This window comes from Amyelois transitella, chromosome 3 (assembly GCF_032362555.1).
Source record: "Amyelois transitella isolate CPQ chromosome 3, ilAmyTran1.1, whole genome shotgun sequence".
NCBI classification, from domain to species: Eukaryota; Metazoa; Arthropoda; class Insecta; order Lepidoptera; family Pyralidae; genus Amyelois; species Amyelois transitella.
Genome location: NC_083506.1, coordinates 7173691 through 7199547, shown reverse-complemented (window position 1 = coordinate 7199547; position 25857 = coordinate 7173691). Strand labels below are relative to the sequence as shown.

The following is a 25857-nucleotide window of genomic DNA, read 5'->3' as shown; positions in this document are numbered from 1 at the left end:
TTGAGAATAATAAAACGGTAGGTTTATTATATTCCCAAAATAGGAAAAACGCTTCCTTTTGTTCAGTTTTGAAGAATCCAACACCGATCTGAACCTCGAACCTGGTATATACTGAGTTTTACCCAAACTTTACCTAACTAAATACAAAATACCTTTTTCAGAGCCGCTAATAGTTTCAATTGCATTTTTTCGTATTTCATGCTCGATTTCTATCACAACCTCCGCACGCTGTTCCTGTAAATATACAAATATATTTTCATTTAAGAGATTTTTTTTTCAACAATTTTAATAACATTTTATCGCGTTAGTTACCGAGAAATAAAGGATTAAATAATTTGATTTAAGTAAGAGCATAAACTAAAAACCTACCTTTAGTATAGTGACAGATTGAGCATGTGTCAGTCCAGTCATTGAATAACCATTTATACTCTTCACTTTTGCGCCTCGCTTCAAACCCGCCTTGTCAGCCACGCTATCCGCTAGCACGCGATGAACCTGAAATTGTAGAATATTGTTATTTAACTACACAACACGACATGTATTACTTTTTCTATTCTATGTAAATAAAAAGTTACACACCGTGACATCTTTGGCTTCGCAATCAATTCCACCAGCTAAAATAAGTCCAACGCCCGATGCAGAGCCGCGTTTTAATTGTATTGTATAAGATGGTATCCGTGTATCTTCAATGGAACTGCAATCCGACTTTTCTTGAGAAGATTCATTTTCACAGACTTTCTTTGTCACTACCATTTTTACCATTTTTTTCTCAACATGTATTGGACTTTCTATTTTATTATTCTTGCGGTATGAAAAAACATCTGATGCAGTTTGTTTCTCATCCTCTTTTATTTCATTATTATCATCGATATTATTATTTGTTTGGGATATTACTTTGCTTATATGATTGTCAGGGCGGGACGAGACCTCCGTTCTCTTAATTTCTCTAATGATTGACTCTGCAGTATTTTTAATGCTACTTTCAGATTTTAAAACTTCATTATTTAATTCCACTTGTTTAGTTTTGTTTGATGCACTTGTGTTTCGTTTAATTCTTGAGTTTTTGTAGTCATTTTTTCTTTGCCGAACGTTCACATCACTGTCACTATCAGAATCAGTTTCAGCAATTACTTTATTGCGTCGTCTATTTTCGCCTTTATTTGACACAGCACTCACCGTAGATGTGAGTGTTGAAAGGCGTTCTGACGATTTATAACTTGGACTCGGAGACCTGTCAGGTAGCTCATGAGAAAATTTAGTCTCTATAACTGGTGATTTTAATTTTTCATCCCTTCCACTTCTGCATTTTGCTGATGCTAAAATATTTCGTCTGTTTAAAGTATCAATATTATAGCTTTTAACAACTTTCTTTTTATCTGAATCTGCAACAGAGCTTTCTAGTGAACTACAACTTGCTTGCGACCCTGACGTTGCTCCTGAACCTGCTGATGAACAGAGTGAAACATTGGTGTCTGATGATACCGATCGACATACACTGCGTTTTATATATTCCTCACAGTTCTTCTCTATGATAGAAGATTTAGTGGGAATCTCCGATTTTGCAAGTGAATATAATGTATAGTTAGATATTTTTGGCGAAAGTCGTGAACTATCAGATTCTGCAGCATCTAAATTTTGCATTGGTGATGAAGCTGACGATCTGTAACTCGATTGTGTTGAGCTCATCGCTGAATCATTATCACTGTCTACTACATCGGTCGTTGTGCATATCTTGATGTCCACATTTTTATAATCTTTTGTGAAATTAAAGTTATTTTTATACGATTTATTATTGTTGTTATTTATTGAGCTTGTTAAACTTGATTGATATGTTAATGTTGACGGTACTCGAGTTACTTCATTATTAGCACCTAACGATGCTCGCAAAGGTTTAACCATGGTGTTGCTGTTACTGTGGTTATTGATCAGATCAATCTTTTCACTAAATTTTCGTTCTGGTGTAGATTCCTTTGACAAAGTTAGAGGCGTATATACCTGCAATGATTTTCGCTTAAAAGCCGGTGAATATTTCGGAATATTATTTGATGTCAATGCCATTTTCCATTTCGTTTCAATAATCTCTACCGGCTTGGTATTGTTTGTTTTATTTTCTTTAATGTTATTATTCTGATTTTTGTTATTATTTTTTAATAAAAATGAAGTAGCATAATTATCTTGAACTTTTATTTCAGGCAGATCTACAATCGGTGCTTGTACTTCGGATATCACTAATCCTCTTAGTTTAGACATAGATTTCTTTCGTTGCTCTATTAAATATTCTAAATTCGACTTATGTGCAGGTACATTTTTGTTTCCGTTATCATCACTTATACTTCGAGCATGGTATATACTTGAAGAATATGTATCAACATTCGTTGGTAAAGTAGTGGTACTACCATAAAATAAGGGTTTAGTATCGATAGTTTTTGAAGTGTTTACACTTCTTACAGGAACTGATTCTACAGCGCCCAATACTTCTGGTCTATCTATGTGACGATGTATCTTATACGATCTAGGAACTTCATCCAGGTTATCTTGAGATCTAGTAAGACGCCTGTCTAAGGTAGATACTTCCGGATAGTTAGTAGAATAAGTTGCCGTGCTCTTTTTCGTTCCAGAAATTCGGGTAGGTAGAGTTCCACACTTATCCAATCTGTCTGTAGAAGTCGTATCATTGGAAAACATAGCTATTTTATCTTTGACACTGGCTTCACTTCTAGCATCTTGTGTCCTGGATAAGTATGAGAAGCGAGTTCGGGTTGAAGTTGGCCAACTTTTAGTTGTAATACGAGGTGCTACACGAGTCGCTAGTTCAGGCATCTTCTCGATTGCATCAGAAGGAGTCTCTACCCCGTCAGGCGGTTGTCTAGGACATGAAGGAAGCGGCGTTTCATCGTTCGACAAGCTCTTGTCTTCAGCATCGCTTTTGTTAATGCGATCTGAAATAGAAAAAAAATTAATAAGCATATTATTTAAAATCACATTTTGGTGTACCTACAAAATAAATCAATTGAACAAAAAGCAATTTGTTACGTAGCCAGTAAGTAAGAATATCTTCTACAATTATCCGCACGCAACTGTCTGCGCGCAGTCTGAAAATCAGCTGACTTGAGGTATACTTTATTTGTAAACAAATTTGTAAATACAATTTAGGAAAATGATGATGATAAAAAAATTTAAAAATACATAACAGTTTTCATACAAATACAAGAGAATAAGTTTATATTTGTATGGTAAAACGTACCTATATTTGCTTTCGTATTGATTTTACACAAATGCCATTACAAGAAAAAAATAATGAACACCTCATTAATTTTTTCTCATTATATATATTTTAAATGAGAAAAAGAAATCTTTAGATTTGGTTAAAATAGCATCCTCAATTCTCATCAAAACACGAAAAGAAAAATACGTCTTTATGTTTAGCAAAGAATTATTTATTATCTTAAGCAAAGAATGACCACATCAATGTGCGTAACCACCTAATAACAAACAGATTGTGGCATCATGAATCATTTGAGACTGAGACATGATATGGCGCTGTTTCATGTTTCTTTGACGTAATTACGTACATACATAATAGCTCTTATACCCTTTAAGGAGATGTGAGCAGACTTATTTATGTTTGATAAGTGAAAATCTTGTTAACTTTATTAAACTGCATGCAATTGTTTAGCAAAAGAATAACCTTCACAGAAATCCTTTAACAATAATTGATTGCTTAAGATAAAGTTTTCAATATAATCTTCCAGAAGTTTGTCCACTTTCGTCGCCTACTGTGAAGTGAGTAAATCAACAATTACTCTGACCTTTTTCAATAGGGGAAGCGTCAATTTCTTTAGTCATCCCCTCTAAATACACTGAAGATAAGATGTAGAGATTCTATTTTGAAATTCAGGAAACCGTGTGTACATGATATCAGATGTGACATATTTGAAGTAAATTCTAAGCTCGTTCTCGCCGCGGCCTTCGTTCCAATCTATAAATTATTATCCTCCGACACATCTAACCAAAAGCCTTTTATTAACTGCGATTATCAATTACAGAATAACCACACAATGCTCACTCAAATGACAATACTCTATCAAGGATGAAAATAATAAATAAAAATATTTTGTTTTCCAAGAATTTAGTCCTCTTTACTAATTAGCTTAGCTTTTGCGAATTCTCTGACATGCAAGAAACAGTTAGTTACACTAAAAAAAATCTCAAAAGAAGTTTAAAAATGCTACGCTCAAAAATACAACCTTCTCTTTCCTCTTGAATAGGGTGCAAACAACGGGAATGCCTAATCTTAATAACACTGTAAGTCTTTGTATCGCATAAAATAATTTTTTTCCTGTACATCACTGATAATATATTATGCGAAAATCTATAAATGCTTACTGGAAGCACTTCACAAACCAACTGCTATTTTCAAGGAAATAACTACAAACGTCAGGTACAGACGTTATGTATTTTTTTATTCAACCATGGCACGCTTCTATAAATGGTATTTGCTCAGGTGCAATCAAATTCATCCTCAAAGATTGTTCAAGTACACCAATCCTTTGTAATAGCAATTTCGTCACCAAATTAAAACAAAGATATTGAATCAATTTGCACAGTTGCGTAAACTTATTTACTTTACCCGTGTAGGAAAACTGTGTAGTTCCTTGTAAAAACATATTGTTGACGTTTGTTAAAAATATACCACTGCATATTTCATGCATTTTTCACAAAGAATGAATACGTAGGTATATACCTCATTGAATAACAAATATATTATGTACAATAAAGCAAATACCTTTACATACTTTTAACCGGAAGTAATATTTGTATTCTGAGATTAAGATTTGTAACAGGAAATAGGTATAACATAAACAATGTTCTATGCATATCAAATTTGGTTTTGCAATGAAAGTATGTAATGCAATATAAGGTTATTAAAGTTTGCATATCAAAAATAAACATAACGCATATACATTTTCTAAGTTTGAAATTGAATTCAAAAGGTACGAGTATCTTTTAGTTTTCAAGGGGAAAGGCTGTTTATGTGTCCTAACGTTATTTAATAATATAAATCTGGAAAGCGGTCCAGTATGCGTTTGTCGCAAGGCTTGCAACGCCACCGTTGCAGAAAACGGGTTCTAGAATGGAGGACACATGCCTACTGGGAAGCGGCCTGGAGCCGCTAGGGTGACTTTTATGCGAATACTCCAACAATATTAGCAGAGAATTCCCCATTCTGTTTGTACTTAAATCATTTAAGTGTGACTGCCGGTACTCCATGTTAACTCTACATGGAGTACCGGCAGTCACACTTTTTTCGCAGATTCAGATCCCTCACCGTTACTCAACGGCAAACTTGGTAGGCAGGGGTAGTAAGTACAACTTGTTACTTAACTAAGTAGAAAAATTCGGTAATAACTTAGCTAGATATCTTTTTGTATTAAGAAGACGAGACGCATGTATTGGTGTGCATAAAAACGCTAACAGTTATTTTTAGTGAAGAAATTATCAAGATCACTTTAACCTATGCGATATTATTCAAACAAGAAATTTAGATGTTTTTCCAATGTAAACCTCGCATACTTATTTTTTTTTTTTCAAACATTAACATTTTTATTTTTTTAGATGTAGTTACAGGAATAGAAAAGGGTATGTTGAGATGGTTCGGTCATGTGGAGAGGATGAATGAAAACAGGTTGACTAAGCAGATATACAAGGAGAGTGTGGAGGGAAAGGTCGGGGTGGGAAGACCTAGACGAACATATCTTGATCAAATTAAGGACGTCCTGGTGAAGGGTCAGGTCAAAAGTGCCCGAAACCGCCGAGCTTGCATGAAGAGAGTTATGAATGTGGATGAAGCAAAGGAAGTATGCAGGGATCGTGGCAAGTGGAAAGAGGTAGTCTCTGCCTACCCCTCCGGGAAAGAGGCGTGAGTTTATGTATGTATGTATGTATTAACATTTATCTCCGAAACAAACAAAAATTCAGTGACATAATATCTCTCAGCCATATACTATGTATAAACAACAACATTAGTTTCTAGTGGTCCCGGTGAAATCAGTAGCACAGGTCGGTATGACTCTTCTGTACTTTGAATTTAAATCATATTATATTTTTTAGAAACATTTATACCATATACAATTATACACCTTTTATATATTTTAACCTTTACAGGGAAGATGGTAGCATAATTCCCGAAAAGACTAAAATGTAACAAAAGAAAATGAAAAATAAAATACAATCGGCCGTCTACTTCCATCGATGTTTCAAGTTTTAATAAGCTACGCAAGTGCTAAAACGGTTTTTTTCTACATCTTTTATGGACTTAAATATAATGGCGGTAATCCACATATTTATCAAAATTAGATTTTTGAAACATTTTATCATTATTGTTTTATTAGCAAAAAATAAAAGATCTATAACCCATATTTATCTAAGGTCCCCTTATACTTTTTCTTTCTGTGTTAGTTCCGGTTACATCCTCACCTCTCTGGAGAAGAGCCTGTGCTCATGCTTTTTGACTATGATTAGGATTGGATAGTTAATTTTGTATTAGCTTGTTTTTCTTTAATAATTTCTATACGTACTTCATTCGGTTATCCAATTTATATAGAAACCCTAAGTGCCAACCAGATAAAAGATTAGTAAGTTTTTTTGTATAAGTACCTTTAATAAATCTATATTCATTTGTGCAAGTGCCACTTTGCGATCATTGTCATGCTACACTTACTTACCAAATGCCTTAGTTCATATTAGAACAATGTGCATATGCATGGTAGGTATTGCACACATAAGAATGTAGGTATTTATTTGCTGCAGATACGTAATTACATATCTTTACACTAAACATTGCCTGCCACTTATTCATATAAAGAAAACGTCATAACACTAAAATAAATAAAAATTCGTTTTATTAACCCACCATGATGAGACATTGAGCGCCTCGTCATTTTCCGTATCTCCAGCATAGTGAAAACTATGATAGAACTATATTGGTTAAATTGATAAAATAACTCCGTTATATCACTACACGTTTTATTTAAATAATACAAGTCAAACAATAATACGAGTTATTTAACTGAAAGTTCAAATTACATAAAAACGCAGACACAAATTGTGTTCTTTTTTTCAACAACGATAACACGGCTCCAGGCAGATGCTGAAGGAAGAGGATCGAGTTAAGAATGCGGAACGTGTCCATTAACGACCGAAATAACAGTTATTTAACATAGGGCGGCGCGGCGCGGTGCGTCCGGCGGTCGGCGTCCTATGTCCGGTCCGGCCTGCGCCCACGACGGCGGCGTGCGAGCGACGAGCGGCGACGGCGACGCGGAGCCGCCGCGGCGGGGCGCGATGCACTGAATCGCGGTGGACTTGCAGAAATTTGCAGCGTCGCCGCCCTTGACGGGGGCGTTGCTCCGAGCCAGGGACGGACACCGGGCTGCGCACGCGTCGCTCCCCCGCATCCCACCGCACTCGCACACTACCCGTTACATAGAACCCCTTATATTATTACTATTCAACATCAGTACCCACACGACCTACGTAAATGATTAAAGAAAGAATACGGTACCAAAAAACCACGAGCACTCATTGCGGAGGCGCGTTTTGTATTAAGTTCGATCGACTAAGGAATCGATACAAAATATTTAGTTATTTTTAGCGAGGAGGCGTTCGACGGAGGGCGGCGACCGTGAACGTTTGCGCTGAGCAGACAGCGCTCGCGCACACCACAGATGTCAGGGTCGCGGTCCGCGGCGCCCCTTGTTAAGCGCTCTACTTCCGACGTGCCGAGAGTCATTTATTCTACCAAAATAAACTACAGAATGAGCACAAATGCAAGTGCACTTTCTTTTCATTGTTGTAACGAGAAAATGGGCAACGCAGAGGAATGCTCCGCAACTTACGTATGTACTACTCTGTCAAGAAAGTAGCAGGAAAAGATCAATAATACACAAACTGTTTGTTATTCATCCCAATTTATTTTATCACCTTCAAAATATGCTCCTTTAGAAACGATACACTTACGCCAACGAATAATCCAATCATCAAAACATTTTTTAAACGCTGTTTCCGGAATTGAGGTCAGTTCTCGCCGCGAATTCTCTTTTATGTCTTCTACCGATTGAAAACGGGTGCCACGAAGTGGTAATTTGAGTTTAGGAAAAAGAAAAAAGTCGGCTGGAGCCATATCTGGTGAATATGGTGGTTGCTCGATGGTATTTGTTGAGTGTTTGGTTAAAAATTCGTTCACAATGATGGCCTTGTGCGAAGGTGCATTATCATGGTGCAAAATCCAAGAATTTTCTTTCCACAAATCTGGCCTTTTTCGTCGGATTTGCTCTCTTAAACGCCGCATAACACTCAAATAATATTCCTTATTTACCGTTTGACCTTCCAGCAAGAATTCCGAGTGCACAACACCGCGATAGTCAAAGAAAACAGTCAACATGACTTTGACTTTTGAACGACTTTGGCGTGGTTTTTCGGTTTCGGTTCAGTTGGAAGGCGCCACTCCGAAGCTTGTTGACTAGTTTGCATGTCAAACTCGTAAACCCACGTCTCGTCACCAGTAACAATGCGTTTCATGAATGTTGGGTCGGAATTGACTCGTTCTAGCATGTCCTCAGCGACTCTCATGCGATTGAGTTTTTGAAAAAAATTCAGGTCTTTTGGGACTAGCCGAGCGGCAACATGTTTCATACCCAAATTATTAGTTAAAATGGTACGGATCGACTCGTGAGATACAGAAAGTTCGGTGGCTATCTCTCTCAAAGTTGAATGAGGATTTTCAGTCACTATTTCCTTCACTTTTGCGATGTTAACTTCAGTTGCAGACGTTGATGGCCTACCAGAGCGAGGCAAATCTTCCATCACATCTCGACCGCTTTTGAACGCTTTGTACCACTCATAAGCACGAGTTTTTGATAAAGTCGATTCACCGTAAGCCTTCTGTAACATTTTCAGTGACTCCGAATACGATATTCCATTGGCAATGCAAAATTTAAGACAAACTCTTTGTTCGATGTTTTTATCCATTATGAAATTAGCAATACACACTAGATATGATATAACTAAAAATAGCACTGTATTTAATGTAAACAACAGATGCAACTCAAACTCCGCGCCAAAATGGAAAACAGTTGTGCCAATCTAACAACAACAAAAAAAACAAAAATTTGAATTTGGAACCATAAATAAATAATCCATTCCCGATACTTTTCTGACTGAATGTATGTGGAGAGAAATGACGTCGCCGCGGCCGCGGGAGGCTGGAATGCTGCCTGTGCCCTCCGCACCGCCCCTCGCAATCCGGACGCGGCCTTTAAACCGCTCCAACGTGTTTGCAGAGTTGTTTGCACATTTTTTTACATTCCCGTCCTTTTATTAAACCTGCATATACCTAGAATGCACTTACTAGCACAATCTAGGTATCTTTGATACACATAAATGATAAAAATAGTAAGAAATAGCCGAAAACTTGTGCCTTAATAACTTGCCAGGAATTTCATAATCAATCGAACAATGACTGATATAGTGTTTCATATTCTTTGAATAATCGATGGATTCCAACAGCGAAACTATGAAATGGATAAGTGAAAGAAAGTGCAATCGATTTCACTTTCAAAACTAAATTAACTTTCTCCAGTGACATGTCTTACGTAATTTGAACAAGACAAGATGGTCATAACCGCAACATTTGTATCTGGCAAAGGTCGAACATCGGCCAGTTTTCATTAATTCAAAGATTTCAACCTTCATAGTTACGTGATTGCTAATTACGGGCAATAGCTTCACTCGGCAGATAAGTCTCATTCGTCTGAATTGGCAAAGGTATTTAATTCTTTGTAACAAAATACAATTTTCTGAAGATAGCATCAAACAAAACGTCTTTGGCAGGAACCAACTTTAATTGCCCATTGAGTTCATTCAATGCAGCAATAATTATTGGCGAAAACCGGTATGTTTTTGGTAAGGACGAAAGAAGACTTGTTTCGAGACTGCTTTTTTCCGGATTTCTGTGTCGCAGTGAATGGTTCATACATTACTGCGTAAGTAAAGTCCAAATAAAGTTCTTGTACTGAGGTATTTGAGCCTGAATGTTGAGAGTTGAGCAGCTCTGAATTCTACCAAACGTTACAACTCCTTTCATTTGCCGCACCTTTATACACGACCTTATGCTTCCCACCTTTAGACCACAATTTCTGCCCTGCTTTAAAGGTTTTTGTTACATCCTCTGAGGAAATTCCAAGCCTTCCAATTTAAATGGCAACTGGATAAGTTAAGGACCGTCAAAGGCGTTTTTAGTTAAAATCGCAATGTAATTACAAAGTTTTTGTTATATTACAAATTGCTTCCAATATTATGAGACACTGCTAAAAGTTGGACATTAAGACTATAGAAATTTAAAAACATATTCAAACTAAAACAGGGATAATTTGACTGAATAAAATCTTGTTACGTACTAATATTAAATATCGTAATCAAATAAAATCAATAAAAGGAGAGCAACAGAATAAAAATCTCACCACAAACAAATGAAACTTAAAAGTTCATCCAACACTTAGCGGGTCAATGGGACGGCAATTACTCTGAAAATGTATCCACTTTTACGTTCATAAATTAAGAATTATGGTGATTCATAAAGCAAGTGTCTGAAATTGCAATGGCGGCATGCAAAGTGGTGGTGGGTGAACAATGAAAGCAGACAGGCAGGTCGCGGTCGCTCATACTACGAAATAAGGAGAGGATAGAATTATCTCTTACAACAACATATTTCTGTTTGGATTCTTTACGGTTTTAAAACTTGGGTTTATAAAAGACTGACAGCAGTCGGCCTGACGGCAACATATCCTATGACAATGAAAAATCATTAGAAAATATACAAGTATAGAGAAAAGTATAGATAAAAACTTGAAGGTAAGATACATAATTGTACCTATGTTTGTATTTTAAGTATATTAGTATAAACAAGTATAAAGTAAGTACTGTAAGACCCACAAAGAAACCTTTCTTTGAACCTAATCTAACCCGTATGATTTTCCTCTATATTTTTACATTTAATAATAACCATCAACATGTAAAATCGTTCTGTGATATCTTTATTTTATTGTTATAATGACCCGCTCGCCGGGACGCGGCACTTTCCTCACTGGAATCCGTTGTATTTAAAAAGTAGTAAGTACCTTTTATTAAATATAACAATCATTTATATTTGGTACCGTGTGATTCCCGGCACTTTGGAATAGGACATTCCATCTCTTTCCCATGAATGTCATCGACAAAGGGAATAGGAGCATATTTAAGTATCTAGTGCAGGCGTCCATGCTGATATGGTAGTGAATAAAGCAGCTGCTTCTTTTCCCGAACAGACTTTGACATGGTCTATCAAGGGAAGGGCTAATAATACTTGGGATTATTAATAGGCGATGAGATAGCAACCTCTTACTTATATTATAGATATGGATATGAATTTATCAATATAAACTTTCATACAAGAATCATCCATGTCATTGTTATTGTCTCCACCTTACGTGTACTTTGAAATGTATTGTATTATCTTGTTTCACAAAATTTCCACCGCAAATGTTGACAGCTTTCAGAAACTTTGCCACTTTCACCGCTTCATCGAAACATTTATGTATATCGGGACTCACATATTTACATAATGTAAGACGATAGGCATAATGGCACGAAACGAATGTATAATATTACATTATGATGACAACAACAAATATATTTGTGAATTGTGTTACGTTAAAGTATAAGGACTTACCAAGTTTTACTATATGTAGTTAGTAAAATAATTGCGTTCGACACATATTATCCGTGATGGGGTAAAAACATTGGAGGCCACGTTTAGTGATGGTGTTGTATTAACCAAACTCTTTTTGACCTGTTATTACTATTTATTCTGAAAACCGATTTTTCCACCATACTTAAATAACATTTTCAGATCATCATTCACGCTTCATAGGCGTTTTATCGAAATTGTGGAATTCCAGCAATGCAGTCCAAGCGCAGCTCCGAAACTGCATTACGCCATGTGCGAAGAATGAGCAGGTGCGGGACGGCTGCGCCCGCGCAAGGTGGACTTTCACAAGGCAATTTTCAAGGATTTTAACCATAGTGGTAGTAGCATTTTTTTATAAGCTTGTGTGCGCAACTTTCTTTAGAAATATTATTATTTACAAACAAAAACTATGTTAAATTTAAGAAAATATATAATTACAAAATTAAATTTTGAATTAAATTATGTATATAAAATTTCGCTAAATGCAACCGCTGCTAGGGAAAAGCCGTCTCTGTTATTAACAAATTGACTGCAGGTGACTGAACCCACAGACATGATGTTTGCTCCTTAGGTCACTTTAATAACACACCTATTAATAAAACATAAGAAAATCTCAAGGAATATCTTAAAATGCAAAATTTCTCCAAGAGTTCAACGACATTGACTATTAAGAAATTAACATAAACAATTTTGCGACTATTATGTTTTTCTAGCCGTGAAGCCTGTTTTATGGGTGTGGCCCTGGCAGAGGTTATCGTAACTCGACATAAAACTTGATTTTGCCTATAATATGTTGGGTTCTGGCCATAACTCGAGTTAAAATCCTAAATTCAATTTTTGCTTCTACCGTGACTTGAAAGTTTGCAATGAAATTGCCAAAATTTTAAAAATGTGTCTTCAGTCAATAAAGCTCACGCGAGATCGGCTAGTTTTTACAATCTATTTTAGATTTATATTTCGTAAACAAAAGAAAACGAAATAACAACGGATAAATCATATTTATTTACTGTTATAGCATATACTATTTGACTGCTTAAAAGAGTCAATATATATATGAGAGTATATTATTTTGTGTATTGTTTATTTCCGCGGGAGCATGTATAATACACAAACACAAGTACACAAAGCAGACGTATGCGCATTAATAACCCTCTTTTTATCATAAGACGCAATTGAAATATTTAACAGTTTTGATACAAATGAGAGGTACATAATTAATATCTTAAAACAAAATGTTATATTCACAAAAAATAAAAAAAAAATCTCGCGCAATCAAAATACGTAGACACTTTTAAGACTATTTAAAAAATTAAGTATTCATAATACAAATTTATGAACAGCATGATTAATTGTGATATATAATAACCGTATAATTTTGCTTACCTTCCCAAAAGCTCCGTTCAAACGTAGATTTTCTATTTTTCGTTTCGTTTTCAGCTACTATCGGTTTCCTGAAACAAATTAGAACATTATTAAGTAAATTTAAATATTTAATAGATATAAGTACTTTGATTTTCTTAGGAAACGTATTTCGTGCGCTCAACGTAATGAGCAGCTCTCTAATTTTCTCAACTGTTTGACTGAAATCCGGTTCTTAAAAGATCAAATAACTTTATTTGGCAAAACGACAATCTTTAAATCTCCTTGTAATTTTAGGCAACTCAAAGACCATAGCACAAAAAATATTGATTCTACATACATAGATATATACATAAAATCACGTCTTCACGGCAAGGTAGTAATAGTAGTAGGGTAGGATGATTCTACATACAATAATATTTTGTGCTTTTGTCTTCACAAACCTAATCTATACTAAGAAATATCCTTATCTAATGCGGGATATGAGATAACATTATATAAATTTCACTTATCCATCCCTCATGCAATAATTACGATAAGCAGCCTTAAAAGTAACCCACTCTATCTATGCTTTGGTTATGGTACCGTACAGATCAGTAACCTTTGTATGATATAACGAATTTTACGATTTTAATGCAAATGCGCCAGTCTCGAGAAATCCATAACCGCATTATGACATCAGGAGGATGCAATACTTTAGTCTGATTAACTATGCAACCACAATGTAACGAAAACATAACAGAACAGACAAGTAGCAATCATCCACAGCTGAATAATCTAAGTCAACAAAAAATGAGATAAACCCTATTTTATTTGAGTTATTTGCATTGAGCGTAGTTTTCGCTAGAGTAGAATAGGAGCCATTCTCTTTCTGGGGATGTAATAGTACGTTATGTCAACAATGATGATTAATTTATTTTTCAAATATTATTTCGTAATATATTCCTATTTATTTAATTACTTAAATTTATCCTATGTAATAATAATCTTATTAATCATCTAATATTAAGCGGATACAGATGGCAAATATGATTTTCCAAATCAACCTGAAGTTAACAATTTGAATGTTTAAAGACGAATTAAAGAGAGATTTTTGAAGTTGTTTAAGAAATTATTGAAGATATTTAATTAAGTAAATACTACGTTGAATCAACAAATGGTTGTCGGGTTAAGCTTCAGTGTGGTAGTGATTTATCGCAATTCAACTAAGTGACCAATTTCTGTAATAGCAACAATTAGAGACGGCGGGACCGCCTTCGACTTCTGCCTCGACATAACTTTAGATCCGCTTTGTGTTCTAGAAGAAGCTGCCTTTTAAATAAATGTTACGTAACTAATGAATTGAATTACAAGCATGTTAAAAAAATTTTAAATGAGTAGGTACGGAAATTAAAACCTGGATAAAACAGCATAAAATGTTTTCCAAAAACACATTTTTTCATGATAAATTTATATATTAAAACTTCTTTGACCTCAATGAAAAATTCTGAGGCAATGCCACAATTTCAACAAACATTTTCCACTGCCCCGTAATATAATTTTCATTCCTTGTTACTCCGAGCTATCAATTCTATCATTACGCCTAACAGCTGAACGTCCCCTACCTATCTGTTTTTCAAGACTTCTGGCTCTGTCGACCCCGCAAGGGATCTAGGTAGACGTGATTATATGAATGATATATGATATATCTTCGCGAAAGACGTTACATGTCACAAGCGATCACAATTATAGGAATTATCAAGGCGGGTGATTCTGTAGCAGGCGGGTGATTCCGTTCTTCGTATCTTCCTTCTACCTTATCGTCTTCGTCATCTCAAATGCGCATCTTGGTAAACGTACTGTAATTCTTGGAAATGATATCAATCGTACGTGCTTTGTTTGATATATAGAAATATATCTGTGTATTATTTTAATTATCTCTCAATGAATATGATCACGTATCTTTTCCGTCGTTATAAAAAACTTTGAGCATATGTTGTTTATACGTATTTAAGAATACAGTGCCTTAGTTCGGCGGTTATCTGTATTAAATAAAAATAGGAGAAATTACTGCATGCGAAAATTTGGCATATATATAAGAAAGTGTTATTTTATTCAAAACATGTAGTTTTCAGTTATCTGTTGAAAAATGCATAAACGCCACGAGACAAACATACATTATTCAGATTGCTTAATCAGCATATAATTACATTCAATTAAGCAAATTATATAAAAATGGTATATTAAATTTGCAACATAATGAATAAATAAAGACGGAATTTAATTACATTTTGATAAATCTAAATCATAAATTCCAACAACTAGAAACAGGTCGCCGACTGCGGCGAAATGTCAGGGTCCGCTTCTTAGGTTTTGATTCAGAATGCCAACTTCTGAGAAGTTAGAATGCCACTACGCTCGACTTCAATCCGCTTCCAAAAATTCTCTTAGATATTAATATTTGAACTATCATAGACGTTAGCGAAAGTATTTCATAAATGAATGGTGCTCCCGCTACTGAAATGCGGGAAAACATTTCAGTTATTTGTAGAATATTATAATCAATGCAATTATATATTATTTTATTTATTAACTTGACATAAACCAGTCTTTTATCAACTTGCTGTGCCCTATTGGCCATATTGTCCCTTTCATTTTAGCATTCCCAATATTACCTCATCAAAAACTCTAGCTACGGAACAAAAATCCTATATCCATCAGACTATTCCAACGTTAATGAGTTCTAGTACAATTATTCCCGCAAACTGTAATCCACTCATTTCATTACGTCTGTTTATACATGGTAAAACAGCATCAAGTACGGGTAGTATTAATTAAAATAACGATATAAATACATGGCCTTATCTGCTTCAAAACACAAATCGATTGATCGAACATGTCGTTTGCCTCCGAGTACTGGTTAAAAAACAAAGCTAGTCGAGAAAGGCAAGTTGCACAGTCAACAGCATATTAAAATACCCTGCATGGAACTGTATAACTCAATAATAAAGGCGGATTTGCAGTAACGTTAACGTAAAGTTGAGTTCGTGTAAGTATGCTATTTACTGACTGCCGGGCTGACTGCGTCGTGACCACCTCAAGCTTCGCCCCGCTTTCCGTGCCCACTTTGCCCACCGAGTTCAATCATTAAAAGATACTATTTTAATATGAAAATTTAATCAAATTAAAAATAAGCCTCAGTAGGAGAAAATAATATGGGAGAGAAATGTATCAATAGATGAGAGGAATAAAAAGGTACTACGTTCCCTTATACCTATAACTAGCTGAACTTATTAGAATGAAAGCAAAATTATTATAGAAAACAACCATTCCAACAACAACAACAACCAGCAATCGATGCTTATGATTTTACTTTGAAAATTTTATTATATAAAATATACGAACAATGTTTACAATTACTGTTACTATACTATTCACTGTGATTTTAAAATAGTAGCGATCCTAAAGACTTCAATGGAACACACGAATACAAATCACTTATTTAATTATTGCGAAAACTGACACTCTTGTTTACATTTTAGTTTTTGCTATCATCATATGCAATACATACATATTCCAATCGGATAGCCGCTTGTTACATTGCAACCGCATATTTCAATGCAAAAAGTACATAGGTGTGCCGAATGTCAACCACTCACGTTTACCATTCACATTGGATTTCCAGAACTATCGTACCCATATACGAACGCATATCACTTCTTTATCCCTAATGGTTTAGACATAATCATTTACCACACGAAACAAATGTCCATAGATTTTTTTTTGAACTAATTTACTTTGACGAGCAAAAATACACTCGTGACACGACGGACACCTACCTACATACAAGTTCACTCTACGAGAAAATGTTCTACAAAATAGAATTAATAAGTCATTGAATTCACATTAAGTCTATATAACTAGATCGAAGAAGACTATAAAAAATAACTGGTTTCTTTTAAACTGGCTTCTTCTGCAATACCGGTCGTATCTACCATTATTTTATATAACTATAAACACTACTACTAATGTGTCTCTATATTCAATACACTGTCGTTAATATCGGACAATTGGCGTGAAATAGAAAAAAGTATAGAATACAAAAATTATAGCCAGTACTTACCTAAATTGTTAAAATAATAATTTATGTATCATAACTTAAAAAATGAAATGCAAACTTCAACATCATCTACTTTTAAAAATAATTTCTAAATACGGTTTAACGAAATATTGATGATACCTATAAAGTAATTTGTATTTTTTTTCAGTTCATTACTAAAACTTGTTCTGTGTACATTAGACAATCAATACTTAACATATTTGTAGTTAATTTGTGCAGACTTTTTCTATCTGTTTATAGGTTAGTCGTCAAGAAAACACCATGTGAATGACACAGAAAAGCAGACTCACATCTCATCCAGTTAGACCTGTCAGCTAATTAATCGAGAAGTCGTATCGCAACCATTTAGACGCCATCAATTTTAAATAGCATGCGATCAACGAAAACTAACAAGATAGTAAAATATCAGTTGCTTGGCGGATGCGAGTGCAGAGTACCGTTAACGCGACACTTCGTGGAATCGCTGTATCAGCCCAGCCTTCATTATAAGACCCAACATATGGTCAAACGCATATAAGGTCCTCATGAAAATCCGTCACATTCAATATTTTCTATCAAAGAAGTCATCTTACCATTTCAGTCTAAAGGATTTTAATACGATTAAGGTCATCTTGCCTTTGAAAGTTCGCACGCGCAAAACTTCATCGATTGCGTTTTCAATGTGAAATAGGTTTCAAACTTCTTTTCATACAACTTGAAAAGACTGATAGGCCACGTTCAGCTATTGGCTTAATGATAGAAATGAGATTCAAATAGTGATGGGCTTAGGGATAAGTGATAAGATAATTAAATTGATGAATAAACTCCCTATGTTACCCACAAGACCAACCACTACAACCAATGAAAATAGCCCTTTCAGGGACGTTAAACAATTAGAAAAGCCTGTATAGAGAGCAGTGAACGAGTCGATAAATAGAGAGTGGGACGAGCGTGCGAACAGGGTCGAACTTGCTATTGTCACCACCGCGACACTTTGCAATATTTCCTTTATATTACACTTCCAAGCATGTCATTTGACGTGGGTATATACATATGGTATGTACGCAGTTCCACAAGATCAAGGAGCGCCGTCGGCTTCCGCCTCTCGACTGAATTCCTCGCGTCGATAAAATGGAAAATGGTTAATTAAACAAAATCGTAAGTACGCTTCGTTATCCGCAGCCGCATTGTTGCAATATCGCAGTTTGCAGCTACTCTTTCGCATGTTCACATTGCACCAAGTTATTAAACGAATACCATCAATTATTTACTGTAATTAGTTACTTCGTGGCCCTTTTTCGAGCGCGGTCATAATCACATTTCTATAAGTATTATTGCAAAACCATTTTATAAATTCAATGTGATCTTATCGCTTGTTGTGGGCGTTAAATTATATTAAGCGGATAGAAGCGAATAGTATCAATAGTATCAATAGTATCATCTTGATCGATGTCGGTTATTATCACCACACATAAGTGAAAGTACAGTTTGATACATACATAAATTTAATAACAGTATTAGATGTATCGGATTGCAAAGACATCGTCTAAGAGCTGCAGGGCCAATGGTTGCGGCGAAAATCCCGTTAGAGACGCGACCAGCCGTACTCAGCCAGCTTAGACACAGCCGCCGAGAACACTCAGCCTACTTATTATTAACTGATAATTGTACAGTTCTATCAAAACTGCATTTTGAACATTTTTCTATTCAAACGTGACATTTAATTGCAGCCAATATCGAATATTTTATCTGCTGCTCGGTTCTCTTTTTTAAGCACATGTAATAAGGGTAAAATGAGTTCTATTTGTAAAAAAAAACTTAATAAAAAGAAGAACAACGACCTTCAGAGTATTCGCAACAAATAAGTATTACTCGAACACTAAGTAGCTACGCTTGCAGAATACCACTAAAACTTAGAAGACGAACCCCGTTATAGAGCAAATTCACGAGTGCATGACCTCGAACGTTGGTGACTCGTTAATGTAGCCTACACATAGTGACTTGCATATCCATCTATGAAACAAAATGGATCTTAATAGATTAAACGCACTGACCACGCCCCGCCGCATTCTGGCACAAGTCAATATTGTGTACACTAACGATCAATTACATTATAACTATACATTACGACCGATTGAAAATACCAACTTTTCTCTTTCAAGCGCGATGTGGGTCACATCGTGAACATTACTGCCTTGATTATGTTTAGGAGAACAATGGTAAGTAAATGTAGAACAGGAACCCAAGTGCGGCCAATCACGATTGCCAAGTAGTGATTTGACCAACTAAGAAATGTTATCTTCAATTTGACGTTTTGTTACATTACGTACACCATTAATATATCGGTACAATGTACCCAAAAAAGCATGCCTGTATCCTGCACAGAATCGAACCCTAATGCGGCCATGCAATGACTCTTTTCTAAGTTACGTAATGTTCTTATGCCATTCGCTGCTCTTTCAGTGAGGAAACCTGCATATTAGACAAATTAACCTGATGTATCGGTACATTATCCTGCCTGGATTACGTGACTCTGCAAGATGGTGGAGGTCAAATATGAATCGCTAAGTGTAAAAAGATATCTTATTTTTCTCTATCACAGTTCTCCGCGAACCCTCAAACTCTCCCAGAGAGACGAGGCAACCGGGATCAACTCCAATAGGTCGATAACTATTATAATATAAGTAAAGCGAAGCCTCAAATATTCTGCATGGAAAAGCTACATCGGAAAATTGCAATGCCATAAAAAGAAGGAATAATATAGAATCTTTAAGTTGAAAATAACAAGGCAGAATCCGAAGCCGGTATCAGGAAAACCAATTTAAATTTCTGCTTTCTGGTGAGTGTGTAATTTCTTTTTGACATTTTATATTTAAGATGTTTTACGCTAATAATAACAACATTTTATTTTTCCTTATCTTTTATTTTTTCTTAGCGAAAAACATAGGTAACTTGACAGGGTTCAGCATCATTCTTATACCTGTATTGACAAATTAAATTCCTTATCTAGGCTTATAAAAGTAAATGCTCAGTTTCCGTAAGTTCATTTTCTAAATCGACCTGACCAAAACTTTGGATATTTTGTAGGTCAGTGTAAAATCACTAAAGTTACATGCAAGCACAGAGCGGTTGAACCTGGCACGAGGGCTACCTAACTCCAGATAACGACCGGCGCAGTGCGCTAATTAATGCAGCCGCATTCTGGTGCCGTTCTGTTATAATTAATCACGAGGTACATGCAGCACCCGTCTTTGTAGATGTTAGTTATTGGCCGCGGCTCCGACCGCGATATCGTTTTTAAAGTGTTAATATCAGAATTAAACTTATTTCTTTTTATTTTTCGTTGGGAATTATCCATTTTTCCACGCTTTTTATTACGACTTGAAACGGGCAGCAATAGTTTATCGCGCGACAAAAACGTCATGCTACGGGGGCAAGCCATCCAAGTCAATATGACCTCAGAAAGTGACTCTTAGCTCTGTCTAGCCGGTGAGAGAAGAAACGTGATTTTTATGAAATTAAACGGTAAAGTTTCTTGGACTTTAACCACTTCATCTACTTTTATATGTTCCAGTATGGTTAAGCAGAATAAAGGAAACAGAAATATTAGTTGATTTTGGCCTTAACTTCGGCTGTATGTACCTACATTAAAGTTTTTATAAACAGCATTTTTAATATTGCGAAGGGCTACTTACTTATGCCCATTTCTAAGATGTAACTTTACTTTTGTATTAATTTAGTTAATTAAAATCTGTTTATAGTTTATATAATTCTTTGATAGTGCATTAAATATAGTAAGTATCCGAAGATAGAACAATTTATTATTTGAAGCGAATAAACTTAAAAAAAAAACAGATGTTCTAAAACCGAAAAACAGGGTATATTTCTTTCTACAAATGTGAAAGTATATGACCAATAGAGCTCAAAATGAGATATTTATGATTTTGTGTCTTTCTGTTTGTCTCGCAAGAGGCGAAAACTATTGATCCGATTTGAATGCGATTTTCTTAGATATTATTAGTATATTATTATTGGTATTGGGCTAGCCAACTCAAAAATTGGTAAACAAACATTTCTCGTCCCAACACTGTAAGGTGGAAATAGAGCTTCTTTATTGCGAATGTCAGTTAACTATAGTCGTTTTGCAATAGACAAAATCGCGGGTAACAACGTTAACAGTGAACAAGGTTTAAAAAATATAAGCTGAAAACAGTTATTTTTAAATAAAGTCAATCGTGCCACCATTTCCTTATTTTTAATTCTTTTTACAACACGGAAATCATATTTAAAGCTGACAGTAAACTGCTTGAATAAAGTCTGCAAAATATTTTTTATTTTGATGACCAATGATATATCCAAAAGGTGAGGACCATCACAGTTGATTGTGAAGATACGGAACGCGTCCATAAATTATTATTTATCTACCAAGGGCAAGTGCTGTATGAATCAAAATTTTATTCCATTTGCAAATAAAATTCTGCTTCATACAACTTTTTTATTTCAATATCAACATCAGATCTTATCTTTTTTTAGTCAAAAGCCTGTTATGCTGGGGAAGTTACGAGAGAAATGTAAATAAATAAATATAATGAACAAAATATTGACACTATTATAACATAAATGGATACTTAAGATCCTTGAACCTGTTCGTGATATTGCATTAACTTTATGTACACTTGACTGTATAGTGTCATTCCTTTATAAGGAAACGAACACGAAACGAGTCAAGATTCTAGTTAAAATAACAATAAGGCTCGGCCGATCCATACATGGGTGCAAACACCAATAGTAGTATTTCTAGTGGCCACTCTACTGCTCCAGACATCATTCTTTTGTTTTATGTGAACTATTCTATAGTTTTCCTTTTTTAAGATATAGTGGGTCTATGAGTAAGTAGGCTTTGCCATTTAACTCAGAAATGATTGTTTTGAAAGCTCAGAAATCCGGTTAAGATGTTGTAAATCTTCACTATAGATCAGTGAAGATTTACAACATTTGATAGGTATCAAAACAGTACCTGTAGCTCAAATGATGCAAGAGTACCATGTAATTTGACATCCATTGTCTCCGCCCCACTTTTACTTAAGTTTTAAGCATAGCATAAAAAGAGTCTTGTTAATGTAGTAGATATCCTGCTGAACGTGGCATTTCAAGACTGTTGAACTTCGTCAGAGATAAAAATATGATGTGTGTATCATGTATGAAGAGTAAAAAATAAAACTGTATTTTATGACGAAAAATTTATTATTATTATATAAGCAATAATATATTAGCTATAAGAATTTGCTTATTGCAAGCAGGAAATAAATATTCTAAATCTTTTCCACGGTGATTAGCTCTCGTGAGAACATTTAGAAATATTTCCTTAACAATTGCCTACATTATCATACCTATCAGTATACAACAAAACAACGAAATTCGTCCTCTTGTTTCGATTGCTGGTTGTTATATGTGTAAGTCACGTTTTCTAAAGCTCCAACTTTTTGAATTGAATCAATATTTTTTACAATGTAGTTAACTAGGTATCTTATTATGATAAGAAATAACTTTATTACAAAATAAATGTCCTTATAACGTAAAACTAATTTAAATTATTATATATCCAATATAATTGAAAACGAAATCTCGAACAAGATAGATAATAACATTCGCGTTGCATAAACTTTTGAAGGAGTGAATTATCTATGCAATTAGAATAGCGATTAGTTTTCACATAAAGATCTGTGCACTTACATAAGCAAGTCCATTTCTCTGTGTAACACAGAAGTAATTAGAACTGTCGAGTCGCAGTTCGCTCGGACCGGCTATCTGTTCACACGGCATTAACTACTGATATAAAATAAAGTAGTTTAAGAAGAGAGGATGAATGAAATCAAATATTATAATGAATGTTAATAGGAATTGGGAACGTTGGAAGGGGAGGCCGAGACGGACATACCTCGATCAAACTTTCTGATGATTAGTCAGGTTAAAGGTACCCTTAATCGACGAGCATAAAAATAAATAAAAATAAAAGCGAAAATAGAATGCAGGAATCGTGTCATGTGGAAAGATGTAGACTCTCCGGGAAAGAGGCAATAAAAATATATCTACTACTTTTTCTACTAAGTCCTTTGGTTTTCAATTTCACTGATTTTATTATACTATTGATGATAAAAGTAATTAAAAATAAAGCGAACATATGTCTCCATAGTATGTATACTTATAATTTTTATCATATAAAAAAATATTATGTTTAAATAGTAAAATATTACTCTGAAGAAAATTGCTTCACAAGGAAGGATGGAAAGGCGAAAACGGTACTTTATGTATACACACTCACGTCTTCATCTAATCAGACAGAACTAAAAGTCCTAAGACCACGTTCAGCTGGCTAACTTAATTATGAAATTTAAATTAATTCAGTGATATTCTAAGGTTGCGCGAGTACCTATTTCCTTGATTGGATTTAAATATTTTTAAGCATTCTTTTGAAATATAAAAAATAAGTGTATTTAAACAAAGTATCTGGGGCTGATCCCGTACTAATTTTATTTTGTAAACTAGTGCCACCGAACAAGTTTAAACAAACCTCAGCCAATGAATTACCCGTTAGTTGGTGGGAGTGCCACTAATATACTACTGTCTAGGATGCCACCAAAAGATAAAGCTTTTGTATTAAGCAGTAGAATTAATAGCTTCACTTATTAAAAAGAAAGATTTTTAAAAAGAAAAATTAATAAGCCAGTCAATTTTTCAAACATTACATTTAGATGAAAAATATGATTTTATATATTTTTTTAATTTATAAACTCAATAGAATACTACTACTTTTTGAAATATTAAATAGATAGTTCTGAGGAAAAACAGGAAATATCAATGGGTTTACATGTTAGTCTGTAATACCTATATACATACATATAGTCACGTCTATATCCCTTGCGGGGTAGACAGAGCCAACAGTCTTGAAAAAAGATTGATAGGCCACGCTCAGCTTTTTGACTTGATGATAGAATTGAGATTCAAATAGTGACAGGCTGCTTGCCCATCGCCTAAAAGAAGAATCCCAAGTTTATAAGCCTATCCCTTAGTCGCATAGTCGCATTTTAAGACATCCATGGGAACGAGATGGAGTGGTCCTATTTTTTTTTATTGGTACCGGGAACCATACGGCAATTAACACTTTTATTTGGTTAATTATTTGCATTTCTAGTCAATGAGGGTTCATAAATACGGTAAATATTGATGCGCCGCTCGATTCCATTGTTCTAAAAGTAAACGTAAATTATATCAGATTTCTGTGTGTAAGACAATGATCATTGATACTTTCTATTTCATGTTCTAGAGCCGTGACGATTTTTCTGTATTGATGAATATTCGTTCATTCAATCCATAATTGTACTTACATATTACCACGGTATGCTGCCAATGAACGTTTAGTTATGTTTTAATTATGACACAAATGTAATAGAAAACGTCATAGTCTGCATATATTGTCGCATTCTAGCATTCTACGAATGTTGCGCTACTACATTCTAATGCTTAATTTTTAAGTGAATTTAGATCACCTACATAAGAGGATTCTAAGGAATTAACTTCGGTCAATTTAGCGTTTATTAATTTAATAACATTTTATTTCATCGCTACTTAATATACATACATACATACATATGATATAAGTAAGTAAAATGTGTGCATAAAGTATAAGGTTTATAGACACATATATCAGGCGTCTGGGGGTGTAATAGGCGAGCTGCATTTTCAGTATGGAGGGGCGAGCGGGGCGCAGATGGCTGGCACCCCCGCCCCTCACCCCGTCGCCCCGCTATTATTACCCGCTAGTTTGTATGAAAATAGAGAAAACTCTATGTGTGTCAACGTTCCGAATAAAATATTCTCTCTTTGTTTACAGCTTTTGTTCCTATGCAACTTGTAAAAGTATTGTGTTCGGATACAATGAACTCCTAGATAGTTATTACTGTTATCTGTTATGAATCCTTAAAAGACAAATTCATCACGTAAAACAATAATACCCATGATCGTTTATATTTCACCAATGAAAACGATAATTTCTCTGAAATAACATCACTTAAACATATCTAATGATCATAACTTCTATTGTTATTGAGTTGTATCTTTCATAGCGACAATAAAATTTAGTATTATATTAGAGGTAAGTATAGGTTATATATAGGTAACTATAGGTTATTAAAATTTAATAGCTTTGTGAAAGATGTAAAACAGTTATACATCTATCGTTACGAAGTAGGCATTTTGGGCATTATGGTACAGGCAAGATTGAAGCGGTCGCATATACTTGACGGCCACCCACGTGAAGCAAGAAAACATTGAAATGCATTTCCGTTAGAAATGAAAGGTTAATTCGCAATCGTTGGCTCGACTAGTTGTAAATAGATGTTTTCAATTGCAACTAGTGATTACTTCCCCTTAGGTGAAAACCTACTTTCTTATAGTAGCCGGCTAGCAATTTCAAATTAAATTTCCATAAAACACTGGTAGACTACCCACTCGTTGAATATCACATGAAATACACAATCCCGTTTTATTCCGTACCTAATTTCTGTGTGTTTCCCGGCACCAATAGCAAAAAGAATAGGACCACTCCATTTCTTTCTCATAGATGTCGTATACGGTG

The 25857-nt window shown here is 34.8% G+C and overlaps 1 protein-coding gene across 1 annotated transcript in view; it reads right to left on the bottom strand.

Moving 5' to 3' along the window:
* The window catches only part of LOC106135505 (uncharacterized), a 44071-nt gene that overhangs the window by 2823 nt on the left and 15391 nt on the right, over positions 1-25857 (bottom strand). The window contains exons 3-6 of the mRNA XM_013335828.2: positions 13169-13236; positions 580-2939; positions 370-495; positions 153-234 (exon numbers count right to left, since the gene is read on the bottom strand). Coding sequence (XP_013191282.2) covers positions 153-234; positions 370-495; positions 580-2939; positions 13169-13236 — 2636 coding nt within the window. The remainder of the gene's footprint in view (positions 1-152; positions 235-369; positions 496-579; positions 2940-13168; positions 13237-25857) is intronic.